At 40.3% G+C, this 27,075-nt stretch overlaps 1 protein-coding gene across 1 annotated transcript in view; it reads right to left on the bottom strand.

Annotated features, from left to right (window-relative positions):
- Positions 1-24,303, bottom strand: part of rnf216 (ring finger protein 216) — a 158,143-nt gene extending 133,840 nt beyond the window's left edge. The window contains exons 1-8 of the mRNA XM_048609745.1: positions 24,196-24,303; positions 21,841-21,965; positions 18,360-18,986; positions 8,619-8,695; positions 6,087-6,177; positions 3,670-3,834; positions 1,991-2,105; positions 928-1,130 (exon numbers count right to left, since the gene is read on the bottom strand). Of these exons, the coding sequence (XP_048465702.1) occupies positions 928-1,130; positions 1,991-2,105; positions 3,670-3,834; positions 6,087-6,177; positions 8,619-8,695; positions 18,360-18,986; positions 21,841-21,965; positions 24,196-24,268 (1,476 nt within the window). The 5' untranslated portion in view covers positions 24,269-24,303. The remainder of the gene's footprint in view (positions 1-927; positions 1,131-1,990; positions 2,106-3,669; positions 3,835-6,086; positions 6,178-8,618; positions 8,696-18,359; positions 18,987-21,840; positions 21,966-24,195) is intronic.
- Between the last annotated feature and the right edge of the window lie 2,772 nt (positions 24,304-27,075).

The raw sequence follows: 27,075 nt of genomic DNA, 5'->3' as shown, positions 1-27,075 counted from the left end.
AAACGTCAGCCTTCCTGCTCCTCTGATGCTGCTTGGCCTGCTGTGTTCATCCAGCTCTACACCTTGTTAGCTCAGATTCTCCAGCATCTGCAGTTCCTACTACCCCAGCCTATCCAGGCCTTTCTTTAGGACATAAACCTTAATACCCAGCAACATCCTGGTAAATCTCTTCTGAACCCTCTCCAGCTTTTTAATATCCTTCTTAAAACTGGGCAACTAGAACTCGACACAGTATTCCAAAAAAGGCCTCAATGTCCTGTACAACCTCAACAGGATTTCCCAAATCCTGCATTCAAAGGACTGAGCAACGAAGGCAAGTGTGCCAAATGCCTTTTAACCACCTCAGCCCAGTCCATCACGCAAACCAGCTTTCTATCCAAGGACTCCATCTATACTTCCCACTGCCGCAAAGCAACCAACATAATCCATCGGGCAGAAGATAGAAGTTTGAATACACATGCAAACGGATTCAAGAACAGCTTCTTCCCTGCTGTTGTCGTGACTTTTGAACAGGCCTCTCAAATATTAATTCTGATCTCTCTCTCTGCACCTTCTCTGCAGGTGCAACACAGTATTCTACACTCTGTTCTGTTACCCTGATGTACTTTGTACGGTACAACCTGCCTGGATAGCAAGCAAAACAGCACTTTTCACTGTATCTCGGTAAGAGAAACAACAATAAATCAAACTCAAACACAATGCATTTCTCAGAGTACAATATTTTTCTCCATAATCAATGCAACTAGGATCCCTTCTGTCTTTCTCCAGCTTTTCTGAATGCCTTGAACCCAAATGGAGAAGCTTTTTCATCTGAAATAACAGGTTTCCCTCTCAGCATTAATAACACCATGCAGACAAATGCCTTGTGTCTAGGTATAAGAATATAAAGAAATTAGGATCCTGTCCACAAAATGTTTAAAACATTACTTGAGATAAACTTTTAAGAATTTTGGAACTTCCACTGCTGTACATCTTGAGCACATGATTCACCTCTTCCATCTCTTTCATCTTCTGATGGAAGAACTCCAGTTCTTGTCGCACTAGAGGATGAAGGCCATCCCGGTCATACGATCTCCAGTGTCGTCTTTTGTTTTCTAGAAAGCGCATCTGTCTCTCTATTTTAAAGGCACCTGAGAAAATTGCAACACAGCTAGAATGAGAAGCGTCCAATCACTATCACTTCTAACAGTGCAAAAATGAACATATACACATTTCTGGACAAGCTGATACATAAATTTATTTTGGTTTTCAAAACTTTATTTTTCTGCAGATGGCCACTTCATATTTAAATGGTGTTTAGTAAATAAGGCACACAAAACAAATGTTTAAGGCCTCACTGAAATACTTGAAACTTCACTGGAGGTAGAAACTTATGCTATTATCAGACATATTATGGTAGCACTATCTGGCTTTCATTGGAATGGTGCTCCTGGAAGACTTTGAACTGTCCCAAACAAATCCAAAGCAGCACAAGGGTTGCCCAGCACGAAAAAAGGACACATTTGCATCTGTTTGCAGATAGTTTCTGCTGGACTGTTAAACGAGTGTTCCCCATAATTTTCAACAAAGAGTCGATATGACAATGTCACAAGACAAAAGATGCAAGTAATCTCTGGTTATTCAATCTGCTCTTCAATGTGACTGCCAACAAGTCAGTATATAGGCTGTATATGAATATCACATTTTTGCAAATGTACTAGTACTGAAAGATGTTTATGTGTAATAAAATATCAGTATGTTGGGTTATACATGGGTTATGTTTACACCCACCTCATTATTCTGCATGCTTGTGGCAAGGAAAAGATGGTAGTTTATTTTCCTGAATTATCAGAATGAAATACAAATGGGGTTGCAGTCCAATTAATTTAAATGCAACAACTGGCACTTAAACATTATGGCTAAATTGGATTTCACTATTTCAAGGTACATTAATTCAAACTTAGAACCGACAGCATGGGCGTTCCATACACTAGCTATTTTCATTCCTTACCTTGTTCGAATTTGAAACTGATTGAATTAGATGAGCTCATTTCTTTTCTTCTGCTCTTTTTTTGACTGGATTGCGGCGAGTTTTCCTGCCATTGCTTAATAGCATCTGATAAGGCCTATAAAATAGGCAGCAGGTAAAAAACATTATAACAGCAAGCACAGAATACAGTTCATAGAACAAAAAGAGTTAGTCTTCAGATGTATCATTCACAACTAAATAGTTAATAAATCAAAAGAAAAGCATGGGTCATAAAGCTCCTTTTGCTACAGTTAGCTAATTAAATGCAATTTTCTTTTAGGAACGGAAGGAATTCATAAGGTTTTTACCTAATGTCTGTTGTGGTGCATCTGCATGAATGTCTTAGAAATAATAAAATTAAGGTAACTGAAATCACAGTAGCACTTAAGTAAAATAGATGACAGGTCACCAATCAGAAAAAGAATTTTGCTCAGAGCAACAATAATTAGGTTTAAAATTCAAATTAAAAGCAAAGGTAATAGAAACTTTTTTTGCTTTTATTTTTAAAAATGTACAAAATTAACTTAACATTCAGAGATTAACACACTGTGCAAAACCAGAGGACAGCAGAGTGAGAATAACTTTGTTCGTGTTCTCTGCTTGTTTTTATATATGCATTAAGAATATTACTTACAAAATCTACAAATATCAGGTACAGAAACATTTCTTCACTGTGCATTTTAGTATATATTAAATAAATCCCATTGCTAGATAAATGCTAGAAAGCTTTCAGCATGCTTGCTTTCATTGGTCAAACCATCGAGTATATGAGTTGGGACATATTGCTGCAGTTGTACAAAACATTGGTGAGGGTCAAATTTGGAGCACTATGTGCAGTTCTACTATGTGCCCTACTGTAGCAAGGGTATTATTAAACTAGAAAGAGTGCAGAAAAGATTGACGAGAATGCTACCTGGACTGGAAGGTTTGAATTATAAGGAGAGATTGGATAGGCTGGGGTATTTTTTCCCTGGAGCGTAGGAGACTGAAGGGTGACATAATAGAGGTTTATAAATTCAGAGAGGCATAGATAAGGTAGATCGACAACAGTTTTTCCCCATGGTAGGAAAGTCTAAAACTAGACGGCACAGGTTTAAGGTGAAAGGAGCAAGATACAAAAGGGTCTAGAAAGGCAAATTTTTTATGCAGAGGGTTGCCAGAGATCGTGGTGGAAACAAGTACAATTTTGTCATTTAACAACTATTTCGACAGGTAAATGGAAGGAATAGGTATGAAGGGATATGGACTAAACACAGGCAAACCGCATTAGTTTCATTGCAAAAACTGGGTGACATGGACAGGTTGGGCTAAAGGGCCTGTATCCATGCTGTATATTTCAGTCATAGAGGTGAAGTCAACTTCATCAAGCTGTTAGCTTGAAACCTCCAGTCAATGTAGCCTCATAGTATCATTTCTGGTTATTGATTTTAGAATACACAAGCTTTCATATCCCAAAATGACCAAACTTTGGTGTCACACACTGTTCTCAAGTACGTAAACTGCAAAACATAACACTGTATTTATATATTGTGTGTGTATGTGATGCTGTCAACTAAACATTAATATTGGAATAGATCTTCCTTTATTCAATATGATTACGAATAATCAGTAAATAAAACAAAACTGAAAAGGAGAAGCTAAAAGCACCTGATAATACAAACCTTGCGGGTGATTGCATAGTGTCCCTTGAGCTCATGTAAAGCCCATTTGATGTCTTGACTGTTTAACATTTTAAAATCTGCCATGAGGAGGTCAGAAGCCTGAAGAAAACATTGCTGGTTCACAGGAGCAAGCTTCGAGAAGTCGAAAAAATCCATTTTAGGTTTCTGTTCAGTACAGAACACACATACATATACACAAATTCATTAGCATGTAACAACTGATCAGATAAGTACCTTGTCCCTAAAAGAAAAGCTGGCAAGAACAAAAAGTCAATGCAGTTTTAAAATTTTTACTTTCTTCCACTAAATGGGGAAATGAACTAAAATAAGCAACATCCAATATGAAGTTCTAAACTGCAAAAGCTTTGACAGATATTTTCCCACTATTCCCATAACCAGCACCATCTACGCCACACACAAAAACAGAAACTGTTTGAGAAACACAGCAGGTCTGACAGTATCTGTGGAGAGAAAGCAGAGTTAATGTTTCAGGTCCAGTGACCCTTCTTTAAAGCTAAAGGTAGCTAGGAACGGTGGTGTACATGAAGATGAGAAGAGGTTCAAGGAGTAAGAGATAGGTGTAGATGGAGCCCAGAGAGAGTTAGAAAGACAGTTAGGCATACAAAGAGATGGATAATGGTAAGCCGGGAAGAAAAAGGAGCTGCTAATGGGACCATAAGTAGGTGAGAATGGATTGATTGTGCTCTAAGTAGCCCATGGCATAACAAGGTCTGGGACGTGGGGGTGGCTAAATGACATGGAAGGTGGTGTTCAGGCTCTAAAATTATTGAACTCGATATGGAGTCCTGAAGGCTGCAGGGTCCCCAAGCAGAACATGAGATGTTGCTCCTCCAGCTTGCATGGAGCCTCAGTAGAGCACAGCAGCAAGCCTGAGATAGAAATATTGGCCAGGGAACAGTGGTGTGGTGCAGTGTCAGGCAACTGGAAGCTCAGGGTCATTTTTGCAGACAGAATGTAGCTGTTCTTCAAAGCGGTCGCCCAGTGTACAGGAGAAGACAAAGTAAGCAGTGCATGAGATAAAGTGCAGGTAAATCGCATCTTCACCTCTAAAGGTGTATCTGGAACAATGGACAGTGAGGAGACAGGAGATAAACAGGCAAGTGTTGCACCTTCTGTGACTGCATAGAAAGGTGCTGTGCGAATGTGGGGAGGAGTTGGTAATGGAGAACGACCGGACCAGGGTGCCCCATATCAAATTGGACCTATGGAATGCTGACAAGGGATGGGAGAGGAATGTGTGTCTGGTGGAGGCATCCCGCTGGAGGTGGCAGAAATGGAGGTTTATGATCCTTAGATGTGGATGCTAGTGAGGTAGAAAGTGAGGATGAGGGGGACCTTATCAGGGTTGTGGGAAGGAAAAGAAGGGGTGAGGGCTGAAGTGCAGAAGATGTCTGACATGTGTGAGGGTTCTGAAAACCATAATGGTGAGGAATCCTCAGTGAAAAATTTGGAAACTTCTGAGGGTCCTCTGCAAAAAGTAGCATCATTAGAACAGATGCAATGGATGAAGAAACTGGAAAACTGGAATTAAGTTTTTACAGGAAGCAGGATGTAAGGATGTATAATTCAGGTGGGAGTTGGTAGTATTGTAGCAGACATTGGTACCCAGACTGTAGTGATTGTAACAAAGTCAGTCAGGTGCGTCTCCTGATTGGACCAGATTAACAGCCCCAATCAGGGAGCCCTGGCTGATAGATAAGAACAGGAGTGTCAAAGATCCTGCTCACTCTGCGAGCTGCATCAGTGTCAAGGACTCTCCACGTGTAAATAAAAGGTGATTTGGTAACAGGCTATGGGCGTCTGTACAATTATTGCACAGCAGATCCCCAGACATGGAAACAGATGTCAAGGAAGAGAAGGGAGGAGTAAGAGATGGACCAAGCAAACATGAGAGCAGAGCAGAAATTGGAAGTGAAATTGATCATTTTTTCTAATTCTGAATGAGAGGGAGGGGTCCAGGTGGAGGAAGAGTGTTGGAGGCGGATGAAGGGGTCTGTGGGATAGAGAGAGGACTCTTGTCCACGTTGTGCTTCAAATTCATTAAGGTGGGGGTGCAGAGGAATAAAACTAAGACCTTTGCTGAGTATAGACCATTCAACAGTAAGTAGGTGGTCAGAAAATAAAAAATAAAAATGAGACAAGTTATGAGAAGGGATGGAGACAGAGGGAAGTGGTGGGCAAGAAGGCTGCAGAGGAGCGTGGATACCTGCAAGTTGTTGCAGCTTGTGCTTATACCTGAAAGGAAGTGTAAGCTAGCTTCTCTTGGTGTCACGTCCTCCTATCCTCTGTGACAGCAGACAAACCTGCTGTACAGCACAATAACAGAATCCAATTTCAATCAAACGTCTACAGGAAAAGGATGTTCCATATGAAATAACAAAAACAAACCAAGTTACCTCTTCATTACTTTCAAGCAAACTGCTGCTGTGTGAGAAAATTAAATTTTTCTTCGGATAATCAGGATTTTCCAGGAGGTGGTTACACAAGCTGAAAACAAGGGCAGAAGGCATGTTGGTATAAAATTTAGTTTGTTTAAATTCAAAATCACCTTCCTCTCTATATCAAACAGAAGGGCAGAATCTTCCAGTGTACATTGACTAAGCAAAGAGCAATGAGAACCAAAAAAAAAGGGGAAGAACATTTACATCCTGTAAGCTAAAATGCAAATTTCAGTGGTGACTACAACCACAAAGGACCTTTCCAAATGTCTTTCCCTTACTTAACTTTTTTTTAAAGACCTTCTATACATCCATGACTAAAACACTGAGCAGTAACAACTGTGACCAGTCCTTCAGATGACCTTAGTATCTCATCATCCACTCCATGAGGAAATACCAAGTTTCTGTAACCGTCTTATTTTGCCCTCTGTCTAGAAGAGAATGAACAACAAAGTTTTAGGGAACCACAATGCCAAACCAGCAACTTTTAGCAAAGGAACACTTAATTAAGAGATGAAATGGTGGGAAATTCAACCCTTAATATTACAAATTCACACAACTTTGTTTGTTAAAGAGCACTTCAACTATTTTTTAAAAAAAGCTGCGAGAGAACAAAAACGTTTAAAATTCAAGGAAGCGGGTAGATGCAGAACATATGTCCCATTCTCAAAATCATGTTTTGGACCAGACACGTTGTTGTCAAAACAGTTGATTTTTTTTACAATACAGATTTGACACCATAGCCATGATGTGGCCAGGCAAAATGAGATATATAAGCAAGGTGTTAACTCAAACAGTGGGGTTAAAGGAGAACCAAATCATCCTATAATTCACCAAAGATCCTCAGGTAGCACCTTCCTAACCCATGACCATTTCCACCTAGAAGGAAAAAAGGTAGCAGATACATGGGAACACCACTACCTTCAAGATTTCCTCCAAGCCACTCACTATCCCTCAGTGTCACTGGGTCAAAATCCTGCAATTCCCTCCCTAACAGCGTTGCGGGTCAACCTGCAGCAGTTCAAGAAAACAGCTCAGCACCACATTCTCAAGGGCAACAAAGGATGGGCAATAAATGCTGGCCAGCCAGCAACATCCATGTCTCACAAGTGAATAAAAAAATGTTGTTGTTATGCACTTTTTAGTGACCACCTTGGTCAAAGCTTACCTTGGAAATAGAATCATTGTTATAAAAAGAGTCAAGGAAAAGTTTATTTTAAATAGCTAATAGCGGAATACTGTGTTCAGTTTTGGGCACCACACTCCAGAAGGATAACAAAGCCTTATAAAAGTTGCAGAAGAGACTTATTAGAATGAACCAAGGTTAAAAGGTTTCAATTATGTCAAGAGACTGCAGAGGCTGGGTGTTAGTTCTTCAAGCAGAAAGTATGAAATCTCTTAATCTTATCTTCAAAATAAAGAGAGACTCTGATATACATTTTCCAGTTGCAAATTGATAAGATCCCAGACGACGCAGAGTTCAGGCAGCAGACAAAAGAAATTGAGATTATTTGAAGATGCTGATGTGATCTGGAATGCATTTCCTGAAAAGGGTCTCAGAAATATATTCAATACTAAATTTCAAAGGAGACTTAAATAAATATTTGGAAGAGTTTTAGGGAAGGGAGAGGTGATGGCCTAGTGGTATTATCACTAAACTATTAATCGAGAGATCCAGGTAATGTTCTGGGTTCAAATATTGCCGCGGAATTGGAATTAAATAAATATCTGGAATTGGGGTCTAATGATGACCACTAAACTCAATTTTAAGAAAAAAACCATTTGGCTCACTAATGTCCCCAAGGGAAAGAAACTGCTGTCCTTACCTGGTCTGGACTACATGTGACTCCAGACCCACAGCAATGTGGTTGACACTTAAGAGCCCTTTGGGCAATTAGGGATGGGTAGTAAATGCTGATCTGGTCAGTGACACCCACATCTCATGAATGAATTTTTTTTACAAAAAAAGCAGTTAGTGTGCAGGACCAATTTGTTAGTTCTAATGCACAGGCAGTACAGGTTTGATGGGCCTGCTCCCACGCTGCATTATTCTGATTGTAGAACCACAAACTTATCAATATGCAGTGTTTGAAACTGTGACAACGTTTGAGAAACTCTCTCTGACAAGACAGAATTATATGGTAGCACCAGTGAAAGAAAAACACCATTTTCAGCTATACAATACCCATGAAAAATTATGGGTAATTGGTTACATTTCCACTACGCTACCTCTGTTTTGGAGTCACTTAGCTGGATGGCCAGTTTGTATCAATTGTCACACCAGCTGAGGTTGCCATCCTCAAGGTCTGCTCAACCTCTCCCTCGCTTCGAGCATGGTGACCCTCAGGTTAAACCACCACCAGTCATCCCTCTCTAATGAAAGAACAGCCCTACGGTCCAGTAGGACTACGGCAACTTCATCTCTATCTCTATTTTCCATAAACCACACAGTATCACATTTTCCTCTGCCTGATAATGAGAATAACTTACACATTTAAATCCCAGATTTCATTTGTCGTAATCAGCTCTTCAACGAACTGTTCTTCGATATCAGGGAACAGATTCACCTGTAAAAGTCAAGCTGAATTAAAATACAATGCTAGAAATGCAAAATCTTGATTAATCAAATATTACAAACAAAGAATTTACATATTTTGAAACCAAACTGAATTTCCATTGCCCACTGCACTAAATAGTCCCGTTAACCAGAAACTGTGGCAACAGACTTTTGAGAAATAAATTCTCAAAAGTTGGAAGGGGGCCGACCATTTTTCCACACAACTCACTGATGAGACCTCTACAATATTCAATTAATTATGGACTTCAAGGACTTCTTGCTTTTCAACACACAGCTCCTAACAAAATAGGTGACAGAGTCTAACCCTCTACATCATTTCATTTGGCATCTTTCTAGTCCACACAAAAAAAAAATCAAACCATTATTAGTTTGGAGATTTCAAAACCTAATCACTGGAGGTGAAATGATACATTTTATAATTTATTCGTGGATGTGGCCATTACGTGCAATGTGAGCATTTATCAGCAATAGCACTTGCGAAGTTGATGTGACACTTTCTTGAACTGGGGTCATTGTGACATAGGAACTCCAATCATGCTTTCAGAGGGCGTGAAGGAGCGAAGGAGTGAAATTATAGTTCCATGTCAGGTTGGTGATGAGCAAGTTCCTTTATCCTCAGACTAAAAAATGTCACAGCTTGAGAGATGTTGACAAAGTCTCAGCAAAGTGTGTCGTGCAGAGGTGGTGAAGAGGGTGCTGATCAAGCCAGTTGCTTTGCATTGAACATGGTCTTCATTGTTTTTGAGTGTTTCAGGAACTGCACACTCTCGCAGGCAAGTGGAGAGCACTCCATCACACTCCTAACTTGTGACTTGTTGATGAAGAACCAGCTGTGGGGAAACGTGAGGTGTGTTGCCACACAATTCCCAGCCTCTGACTTGCTCTTAGTAGCCACACAATTTTCCATTCATCCCCAATACCTTCAATTTTGTAATGGTTACAGAGAAACATAGAAGACAGAACCAGTAGCAAGCCATTCGACCCCTCGAACCTGCTCAATCATTCAATACAATCATGACTGAACATGGAGCTCAATACCCTAATCCCACCCTCCCCCATATCCCTTGATCACTTTAGCCACAAAAGCTACATCTACCTCCTTCTCGAAAACACAACATTTCTGCCTCAACCACTTTGTGGTTGTGATTTCCACTGGCGCACCACTCTGGGTGAGAAAAGTTCTTCCCTCATCCTTTATTCTTAACCTATGACTCCCTGGTTCTGGATTCCCCCACCATCTGTAAAATCCTTCCTGTATCTAACCTGTCTCATCCTCTGTCAGAATTTTATCCGTTTTACAAAATCCTCGCTCATTCTTTTAACTCCAGTGATTAAATCCTAACCAACTCAATTCTTTATACATCAGTCCTGCCATCCCAGGAATCAATTTGGTAAATCTCTGTTGTACTCCCTCTATAGCAACAACATCCTTCCTCAGATAAGGAGACCAAAACTGCACACATTATTCCAGGTGCGGTCTCCCTGAGGCTCTGTATAATTGCAGGAAGACATCCTTGTTGCTTACTCAAATCCTCTCGCTATGAAGGCCAACAAAGTTTGCCTTCTTTTCTGCCTGCTGAACCTGCACACTTACTTTCACTGAGTGTTAAGAGGACATCCAGGTCTCACGCAACACAAGCTAAGACCGTAAGATTTAGGAGTAGAATTAGGCCATTTGGCCCCTCCAGTCTGATCTGCCAATCATTCCACTCATTTTAAAGCCATTCAAATAATAATCCGTCATGCTATTTTTGCTACCCAAGTGTATAACCTCGCTTTTAACCATATTACACTGCATCTGCCACACATTTGCCCACGCCCTCAACTGTCCAAATCACATTGCAACGTCTCTGCATCCTCCCCACAGCTCACCCTTCCACCCAGCTTCATGTCATCTGCAAATTGAGGTAGTATATTTAGTTGCTTCATTTAAAATCATGAACATATTGTGAGTAGCTATGCTCCTAATATCAATCCCTGCATTACCTCATTAGTTACTGCCTACCATTTAGAAAAAGACCCATTTATTCCTACTCTTCTTGTGTCCTGTCTGGTGTCAATTTTCTCTCCATCTCAATGCAGTAACCCCAAACCCAAGCACTTGAATTTTATGCATTAATCTCTTATATGGAACTTCCTGAAAAGCCTTCTTAAAGTCCAAATAAACCACATCTGCTAGCTCCCCCAACCAACTCTACTGGTTTTATCGTTGAAGAATTCCAGTAGACATCCTTGTTCCTGTACTTGAATCCCCTCACCACGAAGGCCAAACAATTTGCCTTCTTTACTGCCTATTGCACCTGCACACTTACTTTCATTAGGACATCCAGGTTACATTGAACATTCTCCTCTCTCAATTTACAGCCATTCAAATAATTATCCGTCTTCCCATTTTTGCTATTCAAGTGGATAACCTCTCATTTATCCACACTATACTGCATCTGTCCCCTCACTCAACCTGTTCAAATCACATCGCAACATCTCTGATCACTGTGCCATTCAAAAAAAGACCCATTTATTCCTACGGTGTTTCTTATTGCTAACCGATTTTCTATCCATCTCTATTCACTAACTCCAATCCCACGCACATCAATTTTACATTTTAATCTTGTATGTGGGATTTTTGGCCATGACACTCTCATGCCACCTCTGTAATTCAGCTGTGTTCAGATCAAGAGGTATAGAACACAGTGATCTTGGACAATCTTAAATTTAGCTGCAGTTAACAGGTTATTGTTCAACAATTATTGCTTGATAAAATTTCTGACAACCCCAACCATCATACTTATGATTAAAATAGACTGATGGGACAGAAATTGGCCAGGTCAGATTAGTCTTGCTTTTGCAGCCATGTCATACTAGGCAATTTTTCACTTTACTGGGTAGATGTCAGTATTGTATCAGTAGTGGTAGAGTTTGGCTAGAGGTGTGGCTTCTGGAGTACAACTCCACAGCACTATAGAAAGTGTTGGGGCCTTTGCTATATCGCATTAGCTTTATTGTTTCTTGATGTTATGTGAATTTTACTTAAGAGTGCCAATGTGAAATGAGGACATTAGGAGATGGCTGAGATGACTTAACAATTTTGCCTGAAAGTAGTTGCAAATGTTGAAGCCTGGTCTTTGCCACACATGCGCCGAGTTCAGTCTTCATCAAGAATGTAACCCCATTCTCCAGTTAGTTTGAATTGTCTACCAGCCTTCATGAGGTAGAATGATTGCAGAGCTTTGACCTGATCCATTGGTTGTGGGATCACTTATTTCTACTATCAGGCACAGAATCCTGTGTTGCACCATGACCAGATTGGCACCTCAATCTTAAATATACCTCGAGCTGCTCCTGGCATGCTCTCCTAGTCAATGAACCAAGGTTGACTCACTGGTTTGATGGTACCAAAGCATGTGAGGTTACAGATCAAGAAAATTTGTCTTTTTAGAAAATTACCAAAATAAATTCTTTTAGTCAGGTATGTGTTCAATTCATTCTAAGATCTTTAACAATGGACTATCCTGCCCTTTCCTCTCCACCTACAAATTACATTCTCCAGTGAAGTCAGCTTTCCCATAATTTCTTACAAGGTCAGTTTGTTCATGACCTACACAGCAGTTCACTTTCAAACACAGTTATGACCTATGTGAAAACAGTTGTTAAAGTAAAAGGACCTATTGCTACATTTTGGCTGAAAGAACACAGGAATTTTAACAGACAAAATATAAGCCACCAATATAGATTGACAAATGCTTCAATAAACTCCTAAATTTATGTATTTCCAGACACCAAAATTAAATGCCAACACCAAAGTGTGCATTTATACAACATTCTTAATGTAGTCAAATTTCTGACAATGCTTCAGAAGCGATTAGACAGAGAGCCACACAAGATGATGTCAGGATGGATGATCAAAAGCTTGGTGACAAGACAACTTTTCACAAGTGTGAAGGTGGTGATGGAGGCCATGGGGTTGCGGGAATTCCAAAGATTAGGCAAAAAGCATGATTGCTAAAGCCTTCGGCAAGGTTCCGCATGGCAGACGAATTAGTAAAATTGATCACATGGGATTCAGAGTGAGCTTGCCAACTGGATACAAAATTGGCTTTACGGTAGGAGAGGGTGGTGGAAGGGGGGGTTGCTGTGCAGATTGGAGGCCCGAGACCAGCAGGTGTTCCACAAGGGTCAGTACTGGGTCCACTTTTGTTTGTCATTTATACAAATGATTTGGACGAGAATATAGGAGGCATGGCTCGTAATTTTGCAGAGGACACCAAAATTGGTGGTATAGCGGACTGTGAAGAAGGTTATCTAAGATTACAAAGAGATCTTGATCAATTGGGTCAATGGGCTGAGGAGTTGCAGATGGAGTTTAATTTGGATAAATGCAAGGTATTGCATTTTGGCAATACACACAAGGGCAGGACTCATAATTAAACTTTAGTTTGCATAACAGACAGTCCTAAGGGTTCAGGTAAATAATTCTTTGAAATTTGCATCGCAGGCAGACATGGTGTTTAAAAAGGTGTTTAGAACACCCGCCTTCATTGCTCAGACATTCGAGTATAGGAGTTGGAACGTCATGTTGAGGTTGTCCAGGACATTGGTGAGACCTCTTCTGGACTACTGAGAGAGATCCTGATTGCCCTATCATAGGAAGGGTATTATTAAATTGGAGAGGGTTCAGAAAAGATTTACCAGGATGTCGCAGGAATGGAAGATTTGAGTTATAAAAAATAGACTGGAAAGGCTGGGACCTTTGTTCACTGGAGCATAGGATGTTGCGGGGTGACCTTAGAGGTTTATAAAATCATGAGGGGCATAGATAAGGTGAATGACAAGGGTCTTTTCCCTAGAATGGGGCAGTTCTAAACAAAGGGGCATATTTTTAAGGTGGGGGGAGAAAGGATTTAAAAAGGACCTGAGGGGCAACTTTTTTTGTAAAAAACACAGACAGTGGTTCATGTAGAATGAACTGCCAGAGAAAGTGGTGGGATACAGGTACAGTTACAATGTTTAAGAGACATTTGGAGAAGTTCATGAACAGGAATGGTTTAAAAGGATAATGAGCCAAGGGCAGGCAAGTGGGACTAGTTCAGTTTGGGAACATGGTCAGTAAAGGATCTGTTTCCATGCTGTATGACTTTATGAATCTATGACTCAGATCTCAGGAGGCCTTAAGACTGTCAAGTTTGCTGAAATAGGAAGGTCAGATCACGGAGAGATTTCAAAACTAGGATGAGAATTCTAAAAATCGAGGGGGCTGCCTGACTTGGAAGCAAACTGGAGATCAGCAAGTGAGCACAGCAGTGAAACTTGGTGTGAATTAGGGAGTATGGAGGATACTCAGAGGCCTTGATGAGATGTCATAAACTTGCAACAAAAAATTACTTCTTTTGGGTGTTGATATTATCCCTGTCCCCCAGGTGCTCTGGTCGCTACTATGTTGTATCTGACATATGGAGAAGCTTTAACAAATTGGAAGGGATTACCAAGGAGGAAAATTCCAGTTTAGGAACCAAAAGAGCAGATGAACCAAGCAAAAAACATTTGTTTTGTAACTAATCATGAGGCAACGAAAGAAACAACAAAGGCCAGAGAAAGAAGTTTAGTTCCACACATGCAGGAGAAATTAATCCCTGCCTCTGGTGATGCAAGTAGGTCCCAAAAAGAAACACTAATACATCAAGGTTGAATACCAGATTTTACACAAGAATTGCAAAATTATTTAGGGGTCCATTAACAGCCAAACTTGTATTTAAATGATGACTACAGTGACTGTCATGGCAATGAAGTATTTTGTAAAGTATGAAACACAACAGTCAATTTCAGTATGACTAGGTCCCATAACAGTTAAAAAAAATTAATACATGATCTGTTTATTTCTAAGTGTCAATTGAAGTATGAATGTTGGTCCAGAAAACCAGGAAAATGCCTCTGCTTTTATTCTTGTAGTGCCAAGAAATCTTTTGCATCCACTTGACAGTGTAGGTGAGGCCTCAGTTTAATGTATTACTCTAAAGGCAACCCATCCAACAATGCAGCACATTCCCTTTGTACTGCAGTAGAACATCGCAAAAGATGATTAAGTCGACAATCTTTTAATTTCAACAAGAGTGTGACCACTTAGCCAAGATCAACACTGCCTTATCTTAAAAATTACATTCAAGGTGATATATGCATCTGGGACAAAAACAAAAATAACAGCTGGAACCACTTAGAAAAATAAATGCAGTAGCATGAAAGGTTAAAAGGGCGGCCTTTCAGATGTTTGCTTTTCCCACATCATTATTGATTAGCAAAGCCAACTGTTTGAACATCACTTTCACATTCCAGTAATATTTTTGTATTGTTAAAATTAAAATTACATTTAATGCTGCATTCTATAACTTTCTTCCACATTACTGATCACTTATAGTAGTCATGATTGCACAATATAAAACAGCTCTGTATTACATTGTTTACTGTTTGGTCATTTATTAAGCACTGCATTATGACATGACTAAACCATAACAGAACGACTTCAGATTAACTGAAAAGACCTCTGTTCAGACAATTAAACTGGTCTGATTGCAAATGAGTATATGTTTTAAAGTCTTCTACACAAGAGGGGCTTGTTCTACATAGTGAGTAGGCCTGGACAGGGAAAACCAAATCTGCAAAGAAAATCTTTACAAATCGCTGGGTCTCAGGAACACACACTACACTGTCTGCACCTGAAATGGTAATCAAATTAACATGAGGAAAAGTCAGGCAAATATGAGTGATGGTAAACACTGCTAATTAAGATCAGCAGAGTCAAGAGACAAACTTTAAGCTAGCTTGTAAGCATAGTAAATGCCATGAAAAAGACACGAATAATATATTTTTGAAGTCTATGATAAATAAGCAGACAGATTTTTTTAAAAGGGTGCCAGAGAAACTTTTGAGCTATAGCCCTGTCCACCTTAGCATCATGTATGAACAAACGAGAACATTCAATTGGTATCAGATGACTAACAATCAAATCAATAGAAGCAATTGAATATTTTAATTCTCTGATTTCACAAATACAGGAAAGCAATGCTTAGTGAAATGCTAAGTTTTTTGTTCTGTGCTACAATAATAGATTCCCCAAAGTTATCAGCATAAAATAGGATGGAGCTAGTTGGCTCAGTTGATAGCATTCTTCCCCAGGACTCAAGTTCGGGATTGAAGTTCCACTTCAGTATGAGTATATAACCTTGGTAAACACATCACGAGTGTAGGACACTCAGAGGGTCTAACCTTCAGATAAGCATTACAAAGTAGTATTAGCAGATTCATCACTGGGCAAATTTGTGGCAAATGGAGTTCAAACAGGCAAATATAAACTTATCCACTTTCGACTTAAAAAAGACAGAATAAGGTACGCTTAAAACAGCACAAAGCTAGGAACAAACAGTGCAGATAGATTTGGGATCTAACTGCCATGTATACAAAGTAATCCATGTCTAATGGAATGCTGGCCTTTATATCTAAAAGAATGAAATCTCATCCACAACCTGAGCAACAAATCTTCTCAAAAACTTTATCAGAGGCTCCTGAACCGATCCCTCTGGAACACCGTTGGTTACGGGCCTCCAGTCCAAAAAGCGACCTTCTACCACCTCTGTCTCCTACTGCTAAACCAAATATGTATCATGTTGGCAAGCTCACTCCAAATCCCATTTGACTTAACTTGACTAATTAGTCAACCATGCAGAACCTTATCAAAGGCTTCACTAAAGTCCAAGTAAACAATGTCTACTGCTCTGCCCTCAATCAACCTTTTTAGTAACTTCCTCAAAAAACTGAAACAATTTTGAGCAATATGAATTTCCTCGCACAAAACCATGCTGACTATCCCTAATCAATTTTTCCCTCTTTAAATGCTCATATATCCTATCTTTTAAAATCACCACCAACAATTTACCCACAACTGACGTCAGACTCACAGGTCTAGAGTTCCTCAATTTCTCCTTTCAACCTTTCTTCAACAAAGGTACAACATAATGTTGCAATTGTATCCATCTCTACCAATGCCTTGTGACTGATCCAGTTATGGCCTTAACTCCAATTTCTTCCCTGTCTCATTACCTTCAATTCCCTTATTCATCAAAAATTGTCTAACTCACCCTCTGGTTTATTCAGTGATCTAGCTACCATTGCTGTCTGGAAAGGAATTCCAAGGACTTAGCAACTCAGAACTAGGTGTCATGAGGTACAGTGGGCCATCAGCAGCAGCAGAATCATATTTTGCACTATTCATAGACAATATATTCAATATATCTAACTGGAGGGTTTGAATCATAGGGAGAGGCTGAATAGGGTGGGTTTTTTTCCCCCCTGGAGTGTCGAAGGCTGAGGGGCGACCTTATGGAGGCTTATAAAATCATGAGGGGCATGGATAGGGTGAATAGCTTTTCCATTGGGTAGGCAAATCCAAAACTAGGTGGCATAGGTTGAAGGTGAGAGAGCAACATTTTAAAAAGGGTCCCGAGGGGTAACTTTTTCATGTATGGAACAAGCTGCCGGAGGAAGTAGTGGAGGCAGATACAATTACAACAGTTAAAAGGCATCTAAAACGGTACATGAATAGGAAGGGTTTAGAGGGATATGGGCCAAATGTTGGCAAGTGGGACTAGGTCAGATTAGGATATTTGGTCGCCATGGATGAGTTGGACCGAAGGTTTGTTTCCATTTTGTGTATCTTTTTTAAACTGTGCCCTTTAGTTCTAAATTTCCCACATGATGAAACTCTCTAAGAGCAACTATCCTCTTAAGCTCCCTCAAAGTCTTGTATGTTTCAATAACATCTCTCATTTTTCTGAATTCTAGTACAGACACAACCTGCTCAACACTTCTTAATTAGAAAACCCTTTCAACCCAGAAATCAGTCGAGTGAACTACTTCCAAAGAAAGTATATCCTTCATTAAGGAAGCTTGCCGCAATCGTACACAGCCTTGGTGAGACCACATCTGGAGTACTGTACACGGTTTTGGTCTCCTTATCTGAGGAATGATGTTCTAGCTAAGGGGGAAGTGCAACGTACATTTACCAGACTGATTTCTGGGATGGCAGGGCTGACAAATCAGGACAGACTGTATTCATTGTAGTTTAGAAGAATAAAAGGGGATCTCATCGAAACTGATAAAATTCTAACAGGACTAGACAGCGTAAATGCAAGATGTCCCTGATGACTGTGGAGTCCAGAACCAGGGACCGCAGAACAAGGTAGGTTATTTAGGATTGAGATGAGGAGAAATTTCTTCACCCAGAGTGTGGTAGAACTTTCTGCGACAGAAAGCGGTTGAAGCCAAAACATGGAATGGTTTCAAGAAGGAGACAGATACAGTTCTTAGGGCTAAAACGGATCAAAGGGTATGAGGCAAAAAGAGGGAACAGGATGCCGAGTTGCACAATCAGCTGTGATGTTGAATGGTGGAGCAGGCTTGAAGAGCCAAATGGCCTACTCCTGTTCCTATTATCTATGTTTCTATGTAAAACCTCTTCAAAATACTCCAGATGAGGTCTCACAAATACCAATGTTTCTTCTAGAAATGAAAGAAACACATCAGTTGTACAATGAGTTGGTTTGTCAAACATTAAAGCAAATTAAAGTAGCTAAGCATGCAATTCATAATATACAGAGGTAAACACTTACTGTTTCTTTCACAAGTGACCTTAAGATTTCCTTGCCTTCACCAGCAGCTTCCTCAAAATTCTCCAAGTCCATTATTATATTTTCTAATACATCCTCCCCTTGGTGTCCCTGCCCAATGCGTTCATTACCAACTTGCTGAATCTGTTCTCGTACTGGGTCCTGTAAAATATCTGGCTGAGGTAACACAGGATCTTGCTCCCTCACCAGTCTCACTGAAGCTTCTTCCTGTTCGGTTTCTGTCACCTTAGCTGGTGGAAAAAGTGGAATGCCCAGTAGTTCAATTTCATTTGCTTGGACTTCAGGAGCCTGCACATCCTGAGTAGGACCAACAGCTACTCCAGGGTCCACCTGATTTTGTTCTTGGTTCCTTTGTGCAATATGTTGTTGTTCACCTGCTGCAATGTCCTGATTTCTGGTGGCCAGCTGAGGGTGGGCTTGGTTAGGTTCTGCCTTTACCTCAACTAAATCGGACGTAATTTTATGCTGCGCCACCAAGATGCAACTCCGATCCTCCTCAAAGTTTTCATTTCCTCCATGGTTTTCCCTTGGCTGTTCCTCTTGTTGCATATTTCGCCATTCCGATGCAGGTCGGATGATGATAGGAGGTCGAATTTGTCTTACAGGGGTCTGCAAGGGATTTGACAAAAGATAAGTGGGTAAAATGGAGTTTGATAAAGCTAAGGGCCAAACTGTTAAACATATAAAGGGATCGAATTTCCTTGGGGATACTTCCATTGTGCCACTGAAATTCGAGCAGGAATCATAGCACATACCTTGTTTATCAATTTAAAAGTGGTCCCCACTGAATTACTGCTGAAGCTGGGGTGCCAGTGTAGAAGGACCCCAGAGGAAATTCTGGAACATACATGTCTCTTTTTCTATCAGCCTAAAAATTTTAACTATCTCCGTTTTCTTCAGAACTACAAGCCAAATGTAAACTTTTATCAGACTTCAAAAGTCATTCCACTTCATGAGGAGTAGAAAGACAATGGTCCAAATCTTCTGAATGGAAGATAGCTGTCGCAGTAACGTACCCTGAAAGATGCTCTGCAGAACGCCCAGACATCCTGATACATTGACTACCAGGAATTTGCCTGGTACTTTTCAACTTCCAGTCAATTATGTTGCAACTGAAACCCTCCGAAATAGTATACAGTTCCATCCCTCTCCCCACCCATCGAAATGTCTCTCCCCAATCAATCTGACCGGACACATCAACCTTCACATATTCCTGCCCAGAAGTCTCTCCGAGTGATCTAATTTCACATCTGCCCTAGACAGATCCTCCATCCCACCTCCAACCAATGCAACCCATGCACCCTCCAATCCCAACTGTCCCAAAATTTCAATGGCCTCAACACAAGAGGGCCCACACATGACCCCAACAAGCCCAACCCAATCTGACATGACACTTAACTCTAACCCAACGCCATTCACCTTCAACCTGAACTGAACTGACCTGACGTCCCACTCCTGATCAACCATGCCTTCACTCAGTGCTGACCACATTCCCAGCACATCCCAAAACACTCTCGATCACCACCTGCCTAACATCCCAACCCAGATAAACAGAACGTACCCAACCACACACACTGTTCTCTTCCATCCATGCCCCCGAACCTTCTACACCCCATCCAACCTGAACCCGTCACCAAGCTCCTCCATGTGACCACTGATGGGACAATCCCCTACCCAAAGTCCATCCCTACCCCCAGATCCAACACAATCCTTTGAGTCCACATGCCCCACAATATGACCCACTCCAAGCCCTATCCCACCCCAGAATCCCCCACCTTTTCCAGATCAGAATTAAAGCTCAATTAGTTGAGTTACTGCAAATCAGGCTACTTGAGACCGAGCTTGTACTATTGCAAACAGTCTGGTACTATTATTTCAGAATCGATCACAAGTTTAGCAAATGCACCAAATGGAGCTAACACCTATTAGAAAGAAAACATATTTGAAAAAAGTTAACAATCAGTAATTTAAATCTTGAACTGCACTGTATAAAGTGGCTTGCAAAGGAATGAACAGAAACAAAACTACATAAAATAGTTTCTCTATTCACTTGCAACTAATTATAGTGACAATTATGAGCAAATTAGATTATTCCTTTTCTCCCCCAATTGATTTACATTTAAGGTATACAGTATATCACAACATTTGGACATTCCCTTTCCCACTTAATAGCCTAGTACATTGTTGCTTATTGACAATGATAATCTGATCCAAAAGGCATATTGTCTTTAGGTCACCATTTCATTGTTATGGATAATAGGAACAAACAACAGAATAAGCTGTATCGCACCTCCAGTCCGTGAGATCATAGCAGATCTGTAATTGAAACTCCACTTAACTGCCTTTGCACCACATTCTATGATAACTTATTAAGCAGAAAATTGTCAAACTCAGGTCGTGAAAGTTTCAATTGCGCTACACCTCAACGAGGTAGCTTGCTGGAAATCAAGCTATTTCTGGAGTCGTCACAGAAGTCACAGATTTCAAAAAGTACAGTGAATTTCCCAATTTACCTGTCTTTCAGGCTCAGGTCATACTCAACAAAAATGAATTTATTATAATAAACATATTCTAACTCCAGATAAATAATTATTAACTAATAACATGACTCCACTAGTTAAAACTCTAACCCACTAATAAATTCCCCTTCCACACACACATACAGGCAGGCATAAAAAGGGTGTTGTGGGAAGAGATAAAGGCTGGGAGGCAATTCAGTTATCCTTATCCATGGGCTTTGTTGCAATGACCCTTTTGCTGATCAGAATGGTACTTCTTGATCTTCCTTCTCCAAGTATTGTTACTTGTTTGAAGGGGGCTCTCACAAAAGTCTCAGTTTATTACAACAAGTAAGGGAAATAAACTGGCTATTTTAAGGCTTGAGAGCCAAGTGTTTTGAGATCCTGAATGTTCTCGACAAGGTGAATGTGAAAGGATGTTTCTTCTTGCAGGTCAGCCATGAACTAAGGGGCACCCTTTCAAAAGGAGGGGCCCCTTTTTAGGGCAGAAACGAGGACAAATTCTCAGAGTATTGTGCGACTTTGGAACTTTTTAACCTCGGAAGGTGGTGAATGCAGGGGTTATTAAATATTTTTACAATAGAGGTAGATTGATTCCCTTTGTCTAACGAGAATCAAAGGTTATCAGGGTTTGATGAAAATGTGGAATTCAAAACACAAACAAATCAGCCATGGTCTTACTGAACAGTGGAGCAGTCTCTTGGGATCGAATGGTCTACCTCTGCTCCTGTTTCATACATTTCTACGTTTGCACCAGAAGTACAGCCATTGAGTTTCCTCTTGCTGCAATCAACAGCTTAGGTCTTCCTGGCCAATACTGTCAACTCCCAAAAGGCCCCCAATTCCTGCCACCTTACTGAAGCACCATCATGCTATTTATACTAATACATATTTTGAGTAAATCCATTTCCCTAAACAGAAGGTTCTAGAATAAAGCATAATACCTCAATGAGTACAACATCTTGATCCTCTGCGAGTTGATTCTCAATGGCCACAACTGGAGGATCATCATCTGAGTCAGAGTCATCAGAGATGGTGATGACTGGCGTATTGCGAGGGTCTCTCCATACTGGAACAAAAATTGGGGAAAGATGACTTGGTTGTCAAAAGATATTTATAATATTTATTAATTGTTTTTCCAGCCCTCATGAAGGTGTTTCTTTCAGATAGTGGGTGATACAGATCAGGACCAGAGCAGAGTGGAATCATTGGAAAAATGGGAACAGAGCAGAATGACTAGAAAAATGATGGCAATGGCAAATGGTTGGCTCTGCATTACCAAACTTGCTCAAATACTTTTTATTAAAAATCACAAATCCACTTGTTGCAGCATTTTCTTGCAAAACATTAACAGACTAAACTATCAACTTAAGTTTCACAAAAAAGCAGAGGTACTGTCATTACAATAATGACTCTTAACCTCTGTCTGCCCCTTTCCTTCAATAGGATGATAATAAGGCCAACAAACAGCAAACTGGTTTGCCTTTTGGAATGATGCATTTACTTGCCAATTATGGAAACAATTAGTGTTATTCATCTTGCTCTTCCACCACTTCAAAATCTAACAGACAGGCAGTCTTAAATGTGGAATGCTTCTGCAAAGCAACATTGGTGCATTTTGAAAATTATATTCAGCCACTTCATTGGAGCTCTACACTGGAGAAAAAAACAGCTTATAAGTAACTTTGAGAAGCAAGCCGTAGTATACACAACTCTGTTCTTCCATTCTAAATACATACTGTAATAGCGAATTTCCTCAAAGTGTTCTAGTTCAATTAGCAATTTGAGAAGAAGAGTCTGCCATTGTCTGGAAATGCCACTTCTTGAATGAATTATCTGACCAATGTGATTTCCTTGGCAGTCCCTTCAAAACTTTATCACACTGAAGGGAAATTGAGTTTAGTAGATATGAGTGATAAACTCCAAAGTTGCAACTATTTCAAAATATTCTGGATTCAGCGTGCATTGGCTAAACAAGCACAAAGTGGGAGCATGGCTGCGTAGGCTACTCCTTTTAGTTGAGGTGGGATTGAATCTAGTTGATGTGCCATACATTTTGTTTTCTTTTTGCTAGCTGTAAGGAGTTATTGTAAAATAAATTGCATCAAATTCGATTCCACTCCTAACAGGTGAAGGGCAAAGAGGCAAATAAATGTGTAATTTCAATACAGCGCCTCCAGAAAACTGAAAAATCTCACCAACATGCAGTGCGGTCTTATGTGCAGCATATCTGCGCCAGAAAGATTTGGAAACAAAACGGAATGTGGCTCCCAGATATAAATTGCATGTTAGTTGCAAAGTTTCAGGTCAGGGTAAGCATCAGTTTCAATGGAACAGAAATAAGTGTCAAAAACATTTGAAATGGATGTAATTTCATCCATTCAAAATCTCCAGCAAGAAGGGAATGATGAAATAATTGTAAGAAGAGGAGAGATACTTAAAAAGAACATTTTTTAAATTGACTAATAACAGCTACACAGTCATTTTTCCATTTGGAAAATAGAGCAACAACCTCAAATATTAGACAAAAACATCACAAGATTTTGAAGCTGACGATGAGGGACTCACTTCTCAATTAGGGCCTCTACCTGCTTAACGTTGTCATGGTTCTCTCATCAGCAGGCAACCAAAGCTTAAAAAAAAACTGTCATTACAGCAATATTTCTCTAACAACTAACTTCCAAGCATTCAACATAAATTGTTATTCTAGTAATTATCAGGAAAACATTTTGTCACTTAAAATTCCAAATACAATCGCTCATGTAACAAAAACACAAAATTTGCATGAATTCCAACTTATTCTGATGATGGAGCTGCACAACTAATCTGTCTTATAGAAAACCTAAACTGATTTGCACTTCTGATGCAAATAACCTTTTATATGAATCTGGTAAATCTAATTGGGGTAATGCAAGTCTGGAACTCCTTACAACAAAGCTGTAGAGGCCAAGAATCATTTCAAAAGTCAAAACGGATTGTTAGATCTGTTAAGCAAGGATATTAAATATTTAGGGAACTAAAAGAATTAGAGAGTTAAGATACACATCAGCCGTGATCTAATTGAATGAAGAGGGGTTGAATGTTCCTTCCTTAAATATTCTCTGCAACGAAATGCACAAATACAACAAATGGAAAGATAGCCACACAGGAGCAAGGTTTAAGGAATGTTAATTGTAATCACATGAAACATTATGTGAAAAGAGCTCCAGCGTGCACATGTGTTAAATGATGTTGACAAAAACAAAAAAAATTATAACTCAATATATGAAACAGCAACATTATTGCAATGCAGTACCTACCACTGTGGGAATCTCCCTGGTACATTGAAACGTTGATTATCTCCTCCTCCACTACTTGCTCAGCCATCACCATGCAATGAACAAGAACAAAGCACTCCAAATGTTTCACATACCTGCAAATAAAGTATAACATGTTTTAGCTGAAAGTATACAGTCACCCATTGGCACTTCAGTGTTGACCATATCATTTATTACTTACCAAAACAAAAGGGGAACTATGCTAAGTGTCTTCTCATCCAATGTACTTTGGCACATGGAACGTTAACAGGTGCAGTGAGCTGTAACAATGTAACCTCTACTCATCTTGCATACAACACAAGCAATCTTATCAAGTTAATAAAATGCTTTAAAACCTTACCACAAGTAGTATTCCATGATCGAAGTTCACAACTAGCAACATAAAGAGTGATTTTCTTGTTTATTTAAGGTTCAGGGTTACCGCTGTTTCATTCATATGCATTAAGAATTGTTGTATTACTTCAAATAAGGACAAATTTCTGCTTTTTAAGCAACATTACCACTTTTGGGAAGGTGGGAAGATGATGACAAATTGGTTGTCGCAAGTTTGCCTTGCGCCTGTCTTAAACTGAAGCCATACGAGTTGTACTTATTAATGATTGCAAATATCACCTTAAGGCCAGAAATTATTGCTACCTCTGTCTAGTGGTGGTGGTGAGCCACCTTCTTAAACCAATGTAGCTTGTGTGGGTGTGGGCACCCATAGTGGTACTAGGGAGAGAATGCCAGAACTTTGACCATGTAGTGGTGAACATATTCGAGTCAAGATAATGAATGGCTTGGAGGGAAACTTGCAGATTGTTTTCCTATAGGTCTACAACCCTTGACCTTCTAAGTGGAAAGTGCTGAAAATGGTTAGCTGTCTATACCAGATCCAGGTATATGCCTTTTTCTTCTCTTGAACACAGCCTCAATTTCACTAGATATCCAGCATTCCCTACACCTACCAGAGTTGCTTTTCATACTAAAAGGAACACACTGTCTCCGAACTCGTTATCTCATTCTTAAAGGCACCCCACTTCCCAACTGTCCCTTTACCTGCAAACAGCCTCCCCCAATCAACTTTTGAAAGTTCTTGTCTAATACTGACAAAATTGGCCTTACTTCAATTTAAACCTTAAATTTGTGATCAGTTCTATCCTTTTACTTTACTATTTTAAAACTATTATGATTTTTTGCCCCAAAGTGCTTCCCCACTGACAGCTCAGTCACTTGCCCTGCCTCATTTCCCAACAGAAGGTCAAGTATTGCTCCTTCTCTATAAATGACAAAAAGCAGTAGACCCAGCACCGATCCTTGTGGCGCACCACTGGTCACAGACCTTCCAGTCTGAAAAACAGTCCTCAACCATCACCCTCTGTCTCCTAAATTTAAGTCAATTTTGTACCCAATTGGTTAGGCTTCCCCTGGATTCCAAGTGATCATTACTAACCAGTCTGCCATGCAATGTCGAACAGCTTGCTGAAGTCCATTCAGACAATGTCTACTGCTCCGCCTACATCAATCTTCTTCATCACTTCTTCAAAAGACTCAATGAAGTTGGTGATACTTGATTTTCCACGTACAAAGCCACGCTGACTATCCCTAATCAGTCCTAGTCTTTTCAAATGCACATAAATCCTGTTCCTCAGAATCCTCTCCTATAACTGACCCACCACTGATGCAAGGCTCACCCATCTAGTGTCCTGACTTGTCCTTATAGCCATTCTGAAGTAATGGCACCATATTAGCCAAACTCCAGTCTTCCAGCGCCTCACCATTGGCTATTGACGATACAAATATCTCAGCAAGAGGCCCAACAATCTCTTCCGTAGCTTCCCACACAATCTGGCAAACACCTGATCGGGTCCTGGGGATTTCCCTACCTTTACGAGTTAAGGCCTCTAGCACCTCCTCTTCAGTAAAATGAACACTTTTCAAGACATCAATATTTATTTCCCCAGGTTCCCTAGATTCTAAGATCTTCTCCACAGTAAATGCTGAAAATATTCATTTAGTTTCACACTCATCCCCTGTGAATCCACAGAGATGGCTACACTAATCTTTAAGGGGCCCTATTCTCTCCCTACTTACACTTTTGCCCTTATAGAATCTCTTTGGGTTCTCCTTAACTCGACATGCCAAAGCTATCTCATGTCCCCCTTTTGCCCTCCTGATTTCCCTTGACTACATTTCTACTGCCCTTATACTCTTCTAGGGATTCACTCAATGCCCACTGTAGGGCCCTGGGGGGTGTTTCCAAAGCAAGAGACCTGGGGGTGCAGGTGCATAGTTCCTTGCAAGTGGAGTCACAGGTAGGCAGGATGGTGAACACGACGTTTGGCAAAGACGACGTTTGGCACACTTGCCTTCACTGGTCAGTGCATCGAGTATACGAGTTGGGATGTCATGTTGTGGCTGCACATGACATTGGTGAGGTCACTTTTGGAATAATGCATACAGGTCAGCCTTCTATGCAAAGGATGTTGTTAAACTTCAGACGGTGCAGAAAATATTTACGAGGATGTTGCTGCGACTAGAGGGTTTGAGTTATAGGGAGAGGTTGAAGTCCTGGGGCATTTCCTCTGGAGCATCAGAGGCTGAGGGGTGACCTTACAGAGGTTTATAAAATAATGAGGGGCATGGATAGGTGAATAGCCAAGGTCTTTTAGCTGGGGTGGGGGAGTCTAAAACTAGAGGGCATAGGTTTAAAGTGAGAGGGGAAGGACTTGAGACCTAAGGGGTAACTTTTTCCACACAGAGGGTGGTGAGTGTACGGAATGAGCTGCCAGAGCTGGTGGTGGAGGCAGACACAATTACAACATTTAAAAGGCACTTGGATGGATTTATGAATATGAAGGGTTTAGAGGGATATGGTACAAA

This window comes from Rhincodon typus, chromosome 21 (assembly GCF_021869965.1).
Source record: "Rhincodon typus isolate 14 chromosome 21, sRhiTyp1.1, whole genome shotgun sequence".
NCBI classification, from domain to species: domain Eukaryota; kingdom Metazoa; phylum Chordata; class Chondrichthyes; order Orectolobiformes; family Rhincodontidae; genus Rhincodon; species Rhincodon typus.
The sequence above is the reverse complement of the archived record's forward strand: the minus strand, read 5'-3'. Positions and strand labels throughout refer to the sequence as shown.